The sequence below is a fragment of the Acanthaster planci genome, linkage group LG21 (assembly GCF_054643075.1).
Source record: "Acanthaster planci isolate LZ-2023a linkage group LG21, COTS_SCS, whole genome shotgun sequence".
Classification (NCBI taxonomy): domain Eukaryota; kingdom Metazoa; phylum Echinodermata; class Asteroidea; order Valvatida; family Acanthasteridae; genus Acanthaster; species Acanthaster planci.
In genome coordinates, this window is record NC_141797.1 from 7,170,404 (window position 1) to 7,185,365 (window position 14,962).

At 42.8% G+C, this 14,962-nt stretch overlaps 1 protein-coding gene across 9 annotated transcripts in view; it reads right to left on the minus strand.

Annotated features, from left to right (window-relative positions):
- Positions 1-14,962, minus strand: part of LOC110982353 (uncharacterized) — an 85,988-nt gene that overhangs the window by 18,868 nt on the left and 52,158 nt on the right. For 8 of the 9 annotated variants that reach the window (XM_022240696.2, XM_022240697.2, XM_087131333.1 and 5 more), the window contains 2 exons: positions 8,612-8,751; positions 5,871-6,010 (listed from right to left, as the gene is read on the minus strand). The exons of the other annotated variant lie outside the window; for it this stretch is intronic. In XM_022240696.2, the coding sequence (XP_022096388.2) occupies positions 5,871-6,010; positions 8,612-8,751 (280 nt within the window). The remainder of the gene's footprint in view (positions 1-5,870; positions 6,011-8,611; positions 8,752-14,962) is intronic. 9 annotated transcript variants of the gene reach the window in all.

A 14,962-nucleotide genomic window follows, 5' to 3' on the forward strand; every position in this document is an offset into this window, starting at 1 on the left:
CACGGAAGCCAGAAGCTGCAGCCAAGTTTTAGAACGCATTAGGCCTTCCGGTAAACGGACTACTCAGTGAAAGAGGGTACACGTGCTGATGCGTTACCATAATGATGCAGAAATTCTAACATCCTTTCCGAAGAAATTCCTCATCAGTCATAGTCATTTATGTACTACTACAGCGGAGTTCCATACTGACACACTGAATTCCATTGTGTGGAGCATTCAGAGAAACAGACAGTTCCGTGTGAAGTTTGGTCAAGCTCGTTCTCTGTCTCTTTCCACAAATTGGTACGATGACATCTCTTTGCATGGCCAAAAAATGCCGCGGAACCACCCAGGGCAGTAAAGTCCATATGATGATGAGAGTGTCACACTTTGTTCACAGGCACACTTTCTGAGGGGAGCCGGGAGGGAACCACACATTCAAAACTCCACGGGAGAGCATGCATGTCAACAAAGCATGATGTCCTCAGTATAGGTCAAATGTCAAAAGGCACACGTGACTACGCACACCCGTCCTCATTCAACAGACTCCTCAATTCCACTCAGTGTCACACCAACATTATAATTTATAATTTCTACCCACAAGGCATACGAACGAGAAAGGCACAAGTTGTGAATAGTGTTTAGTACATGTATACTAATATACACAGGGTTCCTGCACCCAAAGGACAATTAAATTCCATGACTTTTCCAAGACCAAATTATGAAAATCCATGACCCGATAATAATGCACGTTCTTCAGACTCTTCAGACATTTAAAGTTGCAAATAAAATCACACATTTCGTGCACTTTATTTCTGATAACATAAATCACACAGTGTTTGAGAATTCCATGACTTTGATTATTTTTACAAAGTTCAATGACTTTTCCAGGCCTGGAAAACAAAAACAAACTTCCATGACTTTTTCCTGACTTTTCCAGGCCGCGGGAACCCTGTGTACATGAACAGAATCTTTGTTTCCCTGTTGATAAACCAACACATATGCACGAAGCTTCTGAGCAAATCAGCATGAATGTGCAAATCTGGCTTTGCAGCAGCGCAACCACTCCATGGAGGAACTGGAGATGGTCTCTTTTTATACAGCAACGACATCCTTTTTGTGGGAATATATTGTGCGCACACTGAAGGTACATGCGCACTCGAAATGGTCTCCGCCAGCTTCTACGTCGGGTATCTTCTTTGCCAAATGAGGGCGTGCTTCCGGTTAGAATGGATTGCAATTGCGAGGCTTATACTTACACGAATGCGCTGTCCATCACTATGGCAAAGTTGAATAGCACACTCACTTGCTCACGCACAATGCATATCCACTCATCGTCAGAATTGTGAAATACATCTTTGTTGAATTGCAGTCAAAGTGATATCTCGACTGAATTCGTTTAATTCTGAGTTGCCAACCACGAAGCTCTGCATCCTGCCTGCACTTACACTACATGGCAGAGAGGGAACACCATGAAAATGATCCATTGAAGAGGCTTGAGATGAAGTTTGGAAATGTGCAGATGTACATGTATATATGAGAAGGCAAACATGTACATGGCAGAAAAAGATCATGCAGGAATACTCTTTAAATGCCTTCATTCAAGTTGTACTTTTGCTGAAAAAGAAGGAAATGTTTACATGAATATGTACATATAGGTCAGCGATGATGAACTGTCTTTTTTTTGTATGTTCTGACTGCTTTGGTGGGATCTTGAAGTACGCGTCCGCGTACTTCAAACTTCAAACAGGTAGAGCAAACACAACTTCATGATGTGGAAATTTCACCTTCCAACTATAGAAAAAAGCCTATGGCTACGTACTGCATTTGGCCAAAACGCATGATCGATCACTCTGACGCGACTAAAAAATGACACGCGCCGACGAATGAGCCGGTGCAAATGATATTTGTTGGATTCTATTTGGAAGCAGGACAACACAAAGGAAGAGCGAACACTCCCCGACCCCAATATGCCCCCGCTCATCTTTATTTCCAAACCTATTCTCTAAGAACATTCGTCTTCTTCCTCAAGAAATGAAAGAGGGAGTAAGCGAGAACCCAAAAAAACCCAGCTCTTGGGCAGTAATCCAAAAGCCTTCTCTGCAAAAAAAATCTCTCGCTGACATCGACACAAAGCTGTTGCTCATTGCAACACATGAGTGTGCAGTGTCTCCTCAGAAAGCATGGCAGGTTTTCTTTTTTCTCTTTTTTATTTAAGGCATTCCGATCTTCAACCTGCCAGGCAACTTCTTTGCATGCACATGAAGCTATCAGGAAATAATGCTTCAGCAACGATTTGGTGGGAAAAAAATACCCTAAGCAGAAACAAATCCCCCCCCAAAAACAAAACAAAGCAAAACAAAAAAAATTATTTAAATAAAGACAATCCTATCCCCAACCCAAATTGCTGGACTTGTTTTAACCCTGCCTAGGGATGACCACAAAGCAAAATTCAACTTGGATAACCTATGACACTCATCACTTCCCTGTATAATTTGCATGACAATGCAAAATGATACACTTGCATACAATGAACATGTGAATCATAGCTTAGCAAGTGGAAGATGAGCGCAACGTGAGCGAAAAGATCTCAACGATCTGACCTTATCAAGAGAAAAAAATAATTAAACAACTGTCAAGGAAAACCACAACACTCTCTCCTGCCTGACACCAAGATTTCACGACGTTATTAAAGTCCAGCCAATGGTGGCTGTCCATCACAAAGGTTTATCAACGGCCGACCCCTGGTGGCACTTTTTTTTCTACGTCAAAGACTCTCAGTGATTTCACCTTGCGTGTGAAGACTCACGCCAGCGCGAGAGCACACCCTTCTAGCCTCAGCCACATTGCGGGGCAGAGGTGGGGAGAAAAGAAGGGCAGAATTTACAACCCCCCCCCCAAAATACCTGGCTCGGATGCATGTAACTTTCATGCCTTATTCATGATTCAGTACACACGCCTACCCACTTGAGAGTGGGTGGACATGTGTACTGATACATGGTGATATTTTGTCCCCCTCCCAAAAAGAAAACAAAGTCGTCTGCTCTATGCTTGATACCAACTGAAGTAAAACAGGATTAAACGGGCACAAAACGAAAAGAACACAAAACAAAATACAACATATCAAAAAAAAAATGCACATAGAATGAAAGATCTGAAAAGGGTTTGAAGTGCACAAAACCAAATGCGTGTTTAAATGACCCACGAGGCACCCCGATGGTAACGAAATATTAGTTGGGTGTCTTTAGATTGGGCAAAGAAAATGACAGAGAAAGGCAACCCCCCCAAAAAACCACGAGGAACACAAAATGGCAGAAAAAACCCAGTGAACTCTGACCTTATCCACTAGCCCTACCCTGACTCCCTGAGTGTTTATAGCGCAATGGTATACATGTAACTGTAGAGGGCACTATAGCAATCATCCTCTGAGCTGGGTTCTTTGCCTTGACGTACTGTCATCAGTGATGAAGAGAACACTGAAGCATTTGTTGTACTTAAAACATGAAGTCCAGTAAGCATGGAATAATTCCAAGGGATTACGTTCAAGTTGGAGAAATCCCACAGAGTGAAATTTTCATACTGTCAGAGGTGTGCAAAGAAAGTAACAGAAACAACCAAAGAGCAAGTAAGCTTTGGAGCAAGAGTCCGTTTGATTTTGATGGTATATATACAGCTGTTGGAAATCTGATTCCATCATAATCTGACAAATTTGTCTTTTTTTAAATTTCCGATTTGTCAAATCCAGACTTGGATTAAAGACATTTTGGAGAGTAAGGTACAATATGTGTTATATCCCCTGGCATCTGGTCAGAGGGCAAAGGTTCATGCTCCCACATTATTTACCCTGCCAGAGCCTTCAATCCACTGACAGGGTTATGGAGGATTTGGTGGGGAATGAGGAAGGTACAGCCCAGTTTTTTCCCAGGGCTGGATAATTCTCACCAATTGAAAATCTGAAGTAAAAATCAGGAGTAACCATCCTCCTGCACGGTGAGAGACTTCAGGATGCTTCCCAGATGAAATGCCTTGAAAGTTGAGGGTCAAAAAGCCCTTAATTCTTGACCTTGTCAACTAAAAGTCGCTCATTCACCCATTCTCTGGATGCCACCAATCTCATATCCTCCCCAGATGATCGTGTATAGCGCCCTCTATGTGCTCACACATGACATGATGGAATCTATCATGTGACCCTGATGGAATGTTTCTCAGGTAACCTAGGGGTGTGCATTGCAGCACTCCTTTGCTTCCTTGCCTCCCAATGCAAAACATTTTATCAACCCAGACAATGTCCTGCACCACCATCACACCCCAACAGTTACCTCCTTCCCTACTACTGGTACCTTGTTGTAGACGGCGCTCACCGTGAGAAAGGTTAACAGAACAATCTTTTTTTTTTTTTCAATTTCAAAATTTGCTGGATTCAATCAATTTTGCCCTCTGATAACCTGGTGTAATTTACACGTAGAATTGTGTCTTTCCCCACCCCCCCCTCTTTTTTGCCCTCTTCAAACGGCCTCGTCACCAGGGGACGTTATTACATGTATCCATCAATATGGTGGGGCTTTGGGGTAGGGTTTCATTTCAAGTTAATTTCAGGTGGGTACTGCATGATTTGTTATTTTCTAAATGAACTGATTAGTTCATGAATCGCAAAAAAATTGCAGGTGGGCTAGTACCACTCTGCGCTGGAATTCCTCTGTTGCCCCAAAAAGTACCAAAAAATCCAGCCCAAGATGCGATTGTAGCCTGCTATTTGGCATGGACATGGGATTGGCAGATGAACATAAACATAGGATTTTTTTTTTAATTTTGAAATTTAGTTCCTGGTTAGAACATGGGGTCCTGTGCTAATGCTGTTATGTCCTGCAAATGACATAGAGGGAATTGGTTGGCACAGGTCAGTGGGGCTAGGAATAAAACTGAAAACTAATCTACTCTATACCACTTAAACCAATTTCACCAGTATTATCACCAGAAAGGTCCGTACAAATACGTGTGCATCCTGGTCCCCTGTAGGTAAATTGTATGGACACCCGTACATGCATATCTTACAGTAAAATCAGCCAAAAAAACCCCAAAAAACAAGAGAGACCTAAACAGGTTTCTTTGCAAAGAACCATGAAATTTGCAGGAAAATAGAGCTTGAAAAATATAAATCTGAAAAAGAAAGAAACCAAAATACTGTGACATTTGAATGCTGCTGGCATATTGCGAGCAAACAAACAATAACATAAATGCTGGTGGCTTTAGCTGCCGGAACATTTCAGCTTACACACTGCCAAGCCCTTTCAACAAATCTAAAAAACTGGATGCTTCAACCCCCCGCCACCCGACTGGAAGTTTTCGTACAAACGTTACTAAGAACAGGGTCTCCATAAGGGGTAGTTGCATAATTTCTCCTTACCTAAACATTGCAGTCTATCAATTATTTCCTAGCTGTTCGGCCGGTTCCCCCCAATGTTAGTGTTTATTTGATGGCGTCCCTGTACATTTGGCACAATATAAGTCCCCAAGCCCACCTTCTAAATGCGGTTGAGTTACTTGAACGGGTATACATGTACCTCATTTCGGTGGTTATCTAAACCAAGTCAAAATCCCAGATTTGATTCCTTGTATGAATTTAATCACATGGAAGTAAACCGTATTAATTACTAACTTACATGTAAAATTCTTAATCTAACGATATCAGTTACACTTCATCCAGGAAACCCTGATGTTTTCTCATATTCTTCACGGAAACGAAACAAAGTTATGGTGACCATTAATGAAACTGTTGTGAATTTACTGACACATCTTCAACACGTGAGCCAGAGCCATTGCTTTTGTCCCGTCATTATGGCTCTCGGCTTGGTGGCTCCCACCGTCTACAAGGTCTCACTACTTATGGGTACCTGAGTCTGCCAGGCCGGCTTTGCGCGAGGATCGCGAGCTTCCGTCGAAGGCATCGTCATAGTTACCCTTCAGTTTAAAGAGCTGCTTGAAGTGATGCTTGCAGTAGAGGAACTGTTTGGATTGGGCAAAGTTGCCGAGGCTGAAAGGAAAGGGAAAAAAGACAGGTGTGAGTAAGAAATGAACAGCCCCGTGACAAGAATTTCATGCGCAAACCTACTGTGAAGAAAGTGAGGGTTTGATTGTGTTTGCTCAGTGTCCATTCGATCTTCACATGCTGCTGCCGTAGGCATGCAGAGCCTCAACCAGTCAACCTAACAGCTTGTACAATCGCATCAAAATTGCTTTGTCCAATTACATGGTACAAGAACTAACGCAGCAGGTGCCAAATTACATAAGCAACATGCACGGGAATCAATGAAGCGGCCATATTGATTGTGTGGAGCTGCCAGATCGAGGCTCTGCATGCCAATGGCGGCAGCGTGCAAAGAGCGAATGTGAAGTCACAGCCTCAATCAGTGCGATGCAATGCACTGCTGTAGATGAGTACGGTACATTTCCATGAGAATGAGTGCTTTTGCATTTAAGTATAGTACGAACATGAGTACAAGAGCTTCACCATGCATGTAAAGTGCCCATGTGAGTACATGTACATTTTTTGTGAGTATGAGTTTATTTTCATGAGTATGAGTAAAGTATCAAAATATGTAAATGAACCTGAGTATGAGTTGCAATGCAACACTCACAGTGCAATTATGTACTGGTAGAGTACTACTGTTCACGGCTCATTCATGCATTGAACTGAAAATAGTTGACAACCAATGATATTTCAACCAGCGACCTTCCTGAGTTCTCCAAAATCCTCAGCTGTGCCAACATCACATTTGTGACATCTGCTGCACTGCAAAATTCTAGCTTTGGCCATTTTTGTCTGCGAATCTTCCGGAATCTTCCACTGTGCAAGGAACCAGTAGTACAGTACACTTTTGTGGTATGATTTTCAGGAGGCATCGAGCCAAATTGCAAAATGGTCCAACCTGGGCTCAACCGGTACCCGGTATCTCCTTCAATTTTGAAAAATCAACTGACAAAATGTCGACACTCTCATGCACTGAGGACCTAAGATGTCTGTGAACCATTCTCGTCACGCATGCTGTGGAGGCTATTCAGGCCAGTTGAAAGTGCACGTGCACACGTAGCGTGCATGCAGCACCTGCGAGGAACGTTGACCTCCTTTAAAAACAGACAGTGGCGGGGGCAGGCAAACAGCCAGAAATTCTTCACGCGGCTCCCGAAAAATTTCTGGTCTGGAAATTTTTCAATATGTTATGGAAGGGGAGGGGGCGGGGAGAACCCAAAAGTTGGGATATGTATTTGGTGCGCTGAAACATTTCATGTCTATCTCTGTCAGTTCCCACTCGGCAGAAAACAGAGCAGAGAGAAAAACTTGTCTTTTTTTCCCATGCAGAGCAGGAGTTGGGCAAGAACCTACAAAATATCCCTTCCCTGTACATTGCTCTTCAATTCTGATGTAATTTTTTGTCTGTGAATGACTCTGGGGAGAGGAAGATGGATGAGATTAGGGGACAACAAAAAATGTAAAAAAAAAAAACACCCAGCAGAGCCGTTGTGATGACGACAAATATCCTCAGGGCCTGTGAAACATGTAGCTCAAATGGCACAAAGTATGGTGGCTCACAAGGAACAATGTCTCTCCCAAATGGCTGCGAAAATGTGAAAAGTCCTAGAAAGTAGTAACACCTGAATGACTCCATCTCTGAAAGTCCACACTTTTGTGGTAGAAATTCCTGAGATTGTAAGAACTTATTCCCTTGGATATAATGGTATGATGGGCATATAGACATTCATGGGCAGCCATATTGAAATTAAAAGTGAGGTTAACTTTTCGTTGTTCCAAAGTTGGGAGTAAAAATTAAAGCAATAATATGAAATTTCATGACGAATTACCATACTTCCGTCTAATCTGATGAGTAGTTTCAAATTTGGGATTAAGCATATGTATGAGTACCAGAAGTAATTTTATCAGCCAGATTTGGAACAATATTGATAGGGAAGCTTGGGATATATGCCAATCACAAAATAGTCTGGTTCTATCCTAATCAACAGTTCACAATTTATAAAATAGATTCAGGGAATAAGATCAGCAATGGCTTCCTTGTGAATTTGTCTATTATTGGAGGTATTATACTTACCAAGAGAACAAAATATTGGATTTAACTCTACGCGGCAGACGGAGACATTAACCTAAAAGAGTCGGGGGGAGGGAGCAAACCTGCCTCCCCACTTTTTTTTTTCTTCAGATTTTGCCGCAGCACATTTCTTTCAGAAGTTGAACATGGCTTAAGGAGTTTTAGAGTAACTCTTAGCGGCCACTTGACACAGTTTTTGCAAAAATTCAACATACCGTTCTCACGCAGCGTGCACTTTCCCCAGATGGGTCGGCCAAACTGTGTACTTTTCCCACATGCCCCACTGGGGCTGTACTGGCCCCACGTAGCCATAAACTCCAAATGACCGCAACAACAAAGCCGTGACTCCATTTGAGTTGAATCTTTATATTTGTAATGATTCGGAGTGTCTGTACATGTATATGCCTGCCAAGATTTTAAAAAATTGGATGTGGCTTAGCCAAGTTCTTGGGGGGCTGTGCGATGGGCCAAATAACCCAGCTCTTTTAGGGTTTAAAGTGGGCAGAGGAACGGGAGGGCCAGTTGCGACTCACCTAAGGCACGTGTTGCATTCTGTGCAGCGGAAGCACGTCTTGTGGTAGGTGGTGCCGTCCGCTGTGACCTTTTCCATGGGGTAGACTGTCTTCTTGCAGACCACACAGCGGTCATTGGGTGTGCTGATGGCAGTCTGTTTCTGAAAGGACACAAAGGACGGGGGCAGGTGTGTTAGGAGCTTTGAAAATATGCATGACAGATTGGCTAAGAACCTGTTGGTATTTACAAAACGATAATTCGAGAACAACGCACGCATGCGAGTTGGCATATGGCAGCAGTGACAGGGCAGATACTGTGTTGAGTATCGCTGTTCCCATGTGACTCTGGTCATGCTTTCTTTTGTACACGCACATGCAATGTTGAAACACCAATCAGGCTCCCTGCTGACAACTGAACGGTGCAGAGGCTAGACCAATGATCGAAGGCACAAGATGGATAACTCTGCCCAAAAGGTGTAATCACCATGGGCGCCATTTGAGCAAGCAACACGCCTGCGCGGTTCAAGGTGTATTCATGGTGAAGTTCTCCTTGCACCGCTATGCGGCGCTATACGATCTTTGGGCTTGACCAAGAACATGTAGTACATGTACAACTTCCAAGGCCATCTTGCAAGGGACCTTCCTTCTAACTCCTCCACTGTGCAGGAAACCAAAGGCAGGCTCTCCAGGGGAAAGTGGCGGGTACCCCAACACCTTCCTCAATCCCTCAAAATCCTTCCAAAACTACCTGTGCATGGATTTTGGAGGATCTGGGCATGTTCAAGGATCGCCCAGTGCTGGACCTTAAGTTAACAGTCCACCCATACAGAGCGCATGCCCAGAACAGCAAGAAGGGACCTGGTCAAGTCTAACCAAAAATTGGACAACGTGCACGTCTGCTTTTAATAGTCAGGCTAGTTGAATGTTATTGTACTCGTACAAATGATCTGGAATTTACTTGAGCAGTTGTTATAAGGCCCGACCGTGGCATTTCAAGGAGAGATAAATGATAATCAAAGGGCAAGAAAGGATGAAGATTGAATACTTGCACATAATGTGAGAAACGAATGTTCCAATTCCATTTGTAATGAGAAGCACACTTGCATTCCTGACATCTGGTGATGAGTGCGTTCCTTGATTGGGACATCGCACACTCTCCCAATCACACACAACACACCGCGTGCATTCTCAATCAGAAATAAGTGTATTCCTGATTGGAAGGGGCATATAGACGTGCACATAGACGCAGGATGCACTGTTCATGAACATTTGCAGACAGAACGGCGCATGTTGGAACCAGTGTCCACGTTTCACTTATAGCACATGTAGTCCTCGCTAGGTTAATCCATCGTTATCAGTGGTGTGTGTGTAAGAGCCTGTTCTATGTCTGCGGATGAGTTGAATATTGTAGAGTAGAACAATACATTAGAAAACACAATGTCCTAACCTCGGTTGTGTACAAAAATATTGAGTGGCTCAGAGTGGATGGGAGAAGTATTTTCACAAGGCAGATCTAGTCTCTTCCGTTTCATGAGAACTGGAAGTGAAACAGAAAAATCCAGATTTCTTCAAGCGAGCAATAGTATTGATCCTAAAAGATTTGCTTCATATATCTGCAATACAGATCCGTGTCTGCTGCATCCATTAAGTCTTTGAAATCAATAACGGAAACGGATGTCAACATCTTTAGGGCACATCTGTTGACGTTGCCGCCATGACTGTGGGTGTCACATAAGGTCGCTCTGCTGTTCACAAATTTGTGAAGTTCAAATGTTAAAAAGCTGCACAGCTAGGATCAGGGATAACCCCACAGCTGTTGAACAGTAAGTCCTATGCACCATGGCCTGAATGGGACTCTTTAAGCCTTAGGGAATAATGAATGTCACGTGATGTGAGTTTCATTCATCAAATGACAAGGATCACTGTGTCATACAGTTACAAAGGCAACAACAAAACATGGCTGCTTGGTGATTATCCTCACCAGATGCGGTTGCCAAGTACATGGTAAAGAGTGCCCTCTTTTGTTCACATGTGAGGCCCATTATCAGGCCACAGCAGTCTGTTTACATACTGCACAGAGTGCCTCCAACGAGAAGGTGGGCAGGGACTTGGGCCAAGTCTATTTCACGCACCACACAAAAATCAAGTAAGAGTCTGGATTGTTAGTAATTTATTGTTTCCTAATCGCATTTACGCTGCGTACCACGGAGAATCATGGTTCAGGAAAAGATGACTTAATCATGTCAAATCTTGATGTCTTCACTGACGCCTGAAACACCACCAGCTATCCATCAATTTTGAAAGCCGCGGTAGGCTTTTCAAGACACAAACATTGGCTTAACATTTCCCACCAACTCAAGAGAAATCCCTTAACACAGATATTTCACAAAATCCTGAGAAAAATTTCAGTAAAGTTGGAAAATCTAATACCAAACTCCAATTTTATCACTGAATTACGCTTTCAAGACAAAAATTACTGCTTTAATTAAACTAAAACGAGCATTTTAGTAAGCTACACATGTGTATGTACATACGAGTACGACACTAAAAGCTTTAAATAAATGTTTTTAAGACTTTTAAAAAAAATTCATCGCACTTTCATTTTGCCCTCAACTCTTAGACAAACTCTTCAAAAGTACAAGTATACACATGTATTGAAGATGAACACGTATAGAAAACTGTGTTACATCCATTTCCTTGTTTTATTTTTTCCCCTTTTTACAATAGCAACATGTACTGTACATGTACATGTACATGCACATGTACAGCACATGCACAAGTACAATTGTACACTGTAAATACACATGAAGTGCAACAACCCTTTTCAATATTAATGGACACAGTCGAACCATTCCCGCTTTCCTGTTAATAGTGACAAACCAATTCTTTATTTTTTTGTTTTTTCAACATGCAGAACATATGGGAGGTGACGACGACTCCCTTCGAATCAATGAAATATCGGAGACTTGGGAGTGTCGACGACCACATTCTCTGTGCATGTTCCAATGACATTGAGTTGACTGCAAATGTGTGAAGGACTGGCCAGCTGACAGGGAAGACAAACAAGGCAAAGTTTGGTTGATATATCATGCATTTTTCAACACTTCCCTCAATGTGCTGCACTCTACCATTCTCGTACCACTGACATGCCCATGGACAATATGCTACTTGTCCAAAGAATCCCGGCTGGCCCAAAACTTTGGTTTCTTGGAATGGTAAAACCACAGCACATTTCACTGGTTATTTGTCAAAAAAAAAACAAGAGCTATGAAGTGGTCTTTTGTTTTCAGGTTCAACACCTTCTTTTTCAAACTCTTAACCACAGACGTGACCGCAGGCAAATGCTAACAATGCCATCTCCTCATTTTTCCCCCACAGTGCAACATTCACTGAATTATTGGCATAATTTTTGTAGCCTCAAATGTTACACTGGCCGGGATCTGGCTTTTCCTTTGTATGGGCGCTCTAGGCATTGGACTGGTGGCACTGTTTTTCAGGAAAGTGGCCCAGTCCGTCTCTCGCACTGTAACTGAAGATCACTTTGTGCGTGATGGTATGCATTGTCGAATGGCAAGATGTTCAACTTCAAGCACGGGATGAAAGTGAACTCAGTGAAATAGGGCGGGCTTGGCGTCAACCTGTTTGCTGTGTTTTGGTGACTGAGGTGAGCGGACATCCTGTCCTGCGAGCAGCCCTTTCATTTTTAGGGATCAAAAGCAACCAGAGAGGATGACCCCCCAAAGCTACATGTACTTTTAATCCATCCTTTCCCTTCCCATCTAGGATTGAATAGCTGTATATCCGCTCTGAGCGGAACAAAAGACATGAAAGAGGGCGTGTTTGTAAATAAAATTGACAGTCCTTTTGGTACCAACTCACCACATAGGTGTCCAAGTATAAGTGCGTTTGACACGGAGCATGATGAGTATTCACAACAAATTTATTCCGGCATGCATGGTCTTAAAATAGCGTACACGCAGAACGCGTGCAAGAACCCGCTCGTAACCACTTCTCTTTCTTTCGCCGATTGGGGGCGCACTTCAGCCAACCAGGATCAACCAGAATGTGGAGCAGTGTAAATGGAAATTTACCCGAGAACAAAATCTGCCCCCTCCACCTCCCAGTTTTACAAGTAAACTCAGCACTGTGCAAAAATATGTGTGAACATGTCACATTCAGTTTCATAAAATACTATGCCTTGGGATAACTCATGGTCTCTTCCAACACCCATGCTCGAAAACAGACATGCAGATTCAGCGGCAGAGGAACAATTCTTCACGGTGAGGGGCAAGTTATGAGACCATCAGACATCAGTCATTAATAGGCCGATCCATCAAGCCTTACCCCATTACACAGACCCTGCAAAAAGTGGGGGTGGGGGGAGGAGCATGCCCCAGTGGAACAAGTGGAGGGGGCCACTGCCCCCTTCCACTTCCAGTGCCAGTGTGTTGATTATGTGCCTATATGGATGCATGTCATCTCTCCTGCAGAATGAGGTATGGCACCTGTACCCTATAGAGTACCAAACTGAATACGTCACAGCCAGAGTTACGTGTGTAAAGGGCATTAGCGAGAGAACCGGCGCGTGAACCAACACGTGCGCATAATCCATTCATTTGCACTTCACTTTCTGGTTCACAGTTACATCTCACTTTGGCACTCTATAAAGGTACACGTATGCACCTGCTACATAACCGAAAGAGAACACAGACACTGGAAAGTCCATCAGTGGCTGCCAAGCTCTCCCTCATCCCTCCACTGGACAATGGCACTTCTGGACCTGCCCCTTTCACTGGTCTGCCATTCCATATTTACCAACCACTGTGTGAACAGTTTGTTCTCCGACCTCAGATCTCAAGGCGTATTGAAGCCCCCAAAGTCTCCATCTCCATGTAGAATTACAGATACCATACATGCCGCATTGCGGGCAACAGCGACAAAATGATTTTAAAAGTGGGGGGGAGGCAAGCCCTGGCCATTAGACTGAAAAGAATACAATTAATTATGAAGTTGTGCTGTACCTCCAATGGCTGATAGGCCTATAAAGTGGGGGGGAGGGGCAAACTAACTACCTTTTCAAAGGTGGGGGGCAACAGCTGGTGATAGCGGGTACAGAACCAGCTCTGAGTGCCCTTTAAAAACACACCACAGACCCAAGTAAAACCTACAGCAAGAAAACAGAGGTCAAAACAATGGTACAATTGTACAATGTATACATGTACATGTATGCCTACAATGTGCCAGTACGGTATTGCATACGTACTGTACATGTACAGTGAAAACCAAATGAATGCGTGTCATCTCACACAAAATATCAGATGTAATTGTGCACATTCATGTATAAGATCTGGTTGCATATGAAAATATGAATCATCAAATTCTCTTGTGGCTTCCTTTCTCCTTTTATGGGCAAACTGACACAAAGCTCTGTAGCTGCATGCATACATCTGCAATGTAACTTGACATGCCTTTCTGGTAAACATGGAAAACTTTTATGTTCATATTTTTATTGGCCCCAGCATACAGCAATGCACATTCTGTTATGGTACAAAACGCCCAGTGTTTACAGCCCGATGAAATTTTCAAAAAGTGGGGAACCAGAACAAGCAAGGACATTCTTGTCATGTACTGTAGGGTCTGAGTGATTTATATCGTTGACATTGTGCCACATCCTAAGCAAAGAATGTAAACATACTGTACATTTTTTCTAGGATCGAAGGGCAAAAAACTCTCAGACAAATAGCAGAGCTTGCTTTTTGTCAACTTTAAAAAAGTCTCTGCAGGAATTGCCAAAATGGATACAGAGCCATTTTAGGCCAACTCAAGGGTGACGCTTTCATAGGGCATTTTGCAAAGTGTGGCTCTGCACATTCTAAACTGTATAATAGGTTAGCATGATAAATTGTTTTCTATAAAAGAGAAAACTTCACCGCATAGCGGGTGCTGTCTTTACAAAGCCAGGAAATCATTACAATAGCAGAGATACCAACCTCTCGACACCAAAAACCAGACTGAATATCCTAAAAAATCAGACTTTGGAGAGAAGAATCAGATTTTCAAACAAACTTGACATTACCACTTGCCTGTTGGCCCCGGGCCAGCAAAGCTGTTAGAAAATTGTTTTACTGGTAAGAACAGGCAAGTAAATCGTATGCTCTTTCATCTAATGAGAAAATTGTGAAGCATCAGTAATAATTCTTATGATGCAAAAAGGGTGTTTAAATGCACAGGGAAAAAATAGAAAATGTACAACTTAAATTGCTTGCATATTTTGGGCTAATCAGAATTTGGTAGAAGCCAGAAGTGAGAAAAATTACAGTATAGACTTGAATTACACTCATGGAAATATGAGCCGCATTCCTGTTAGCTGAC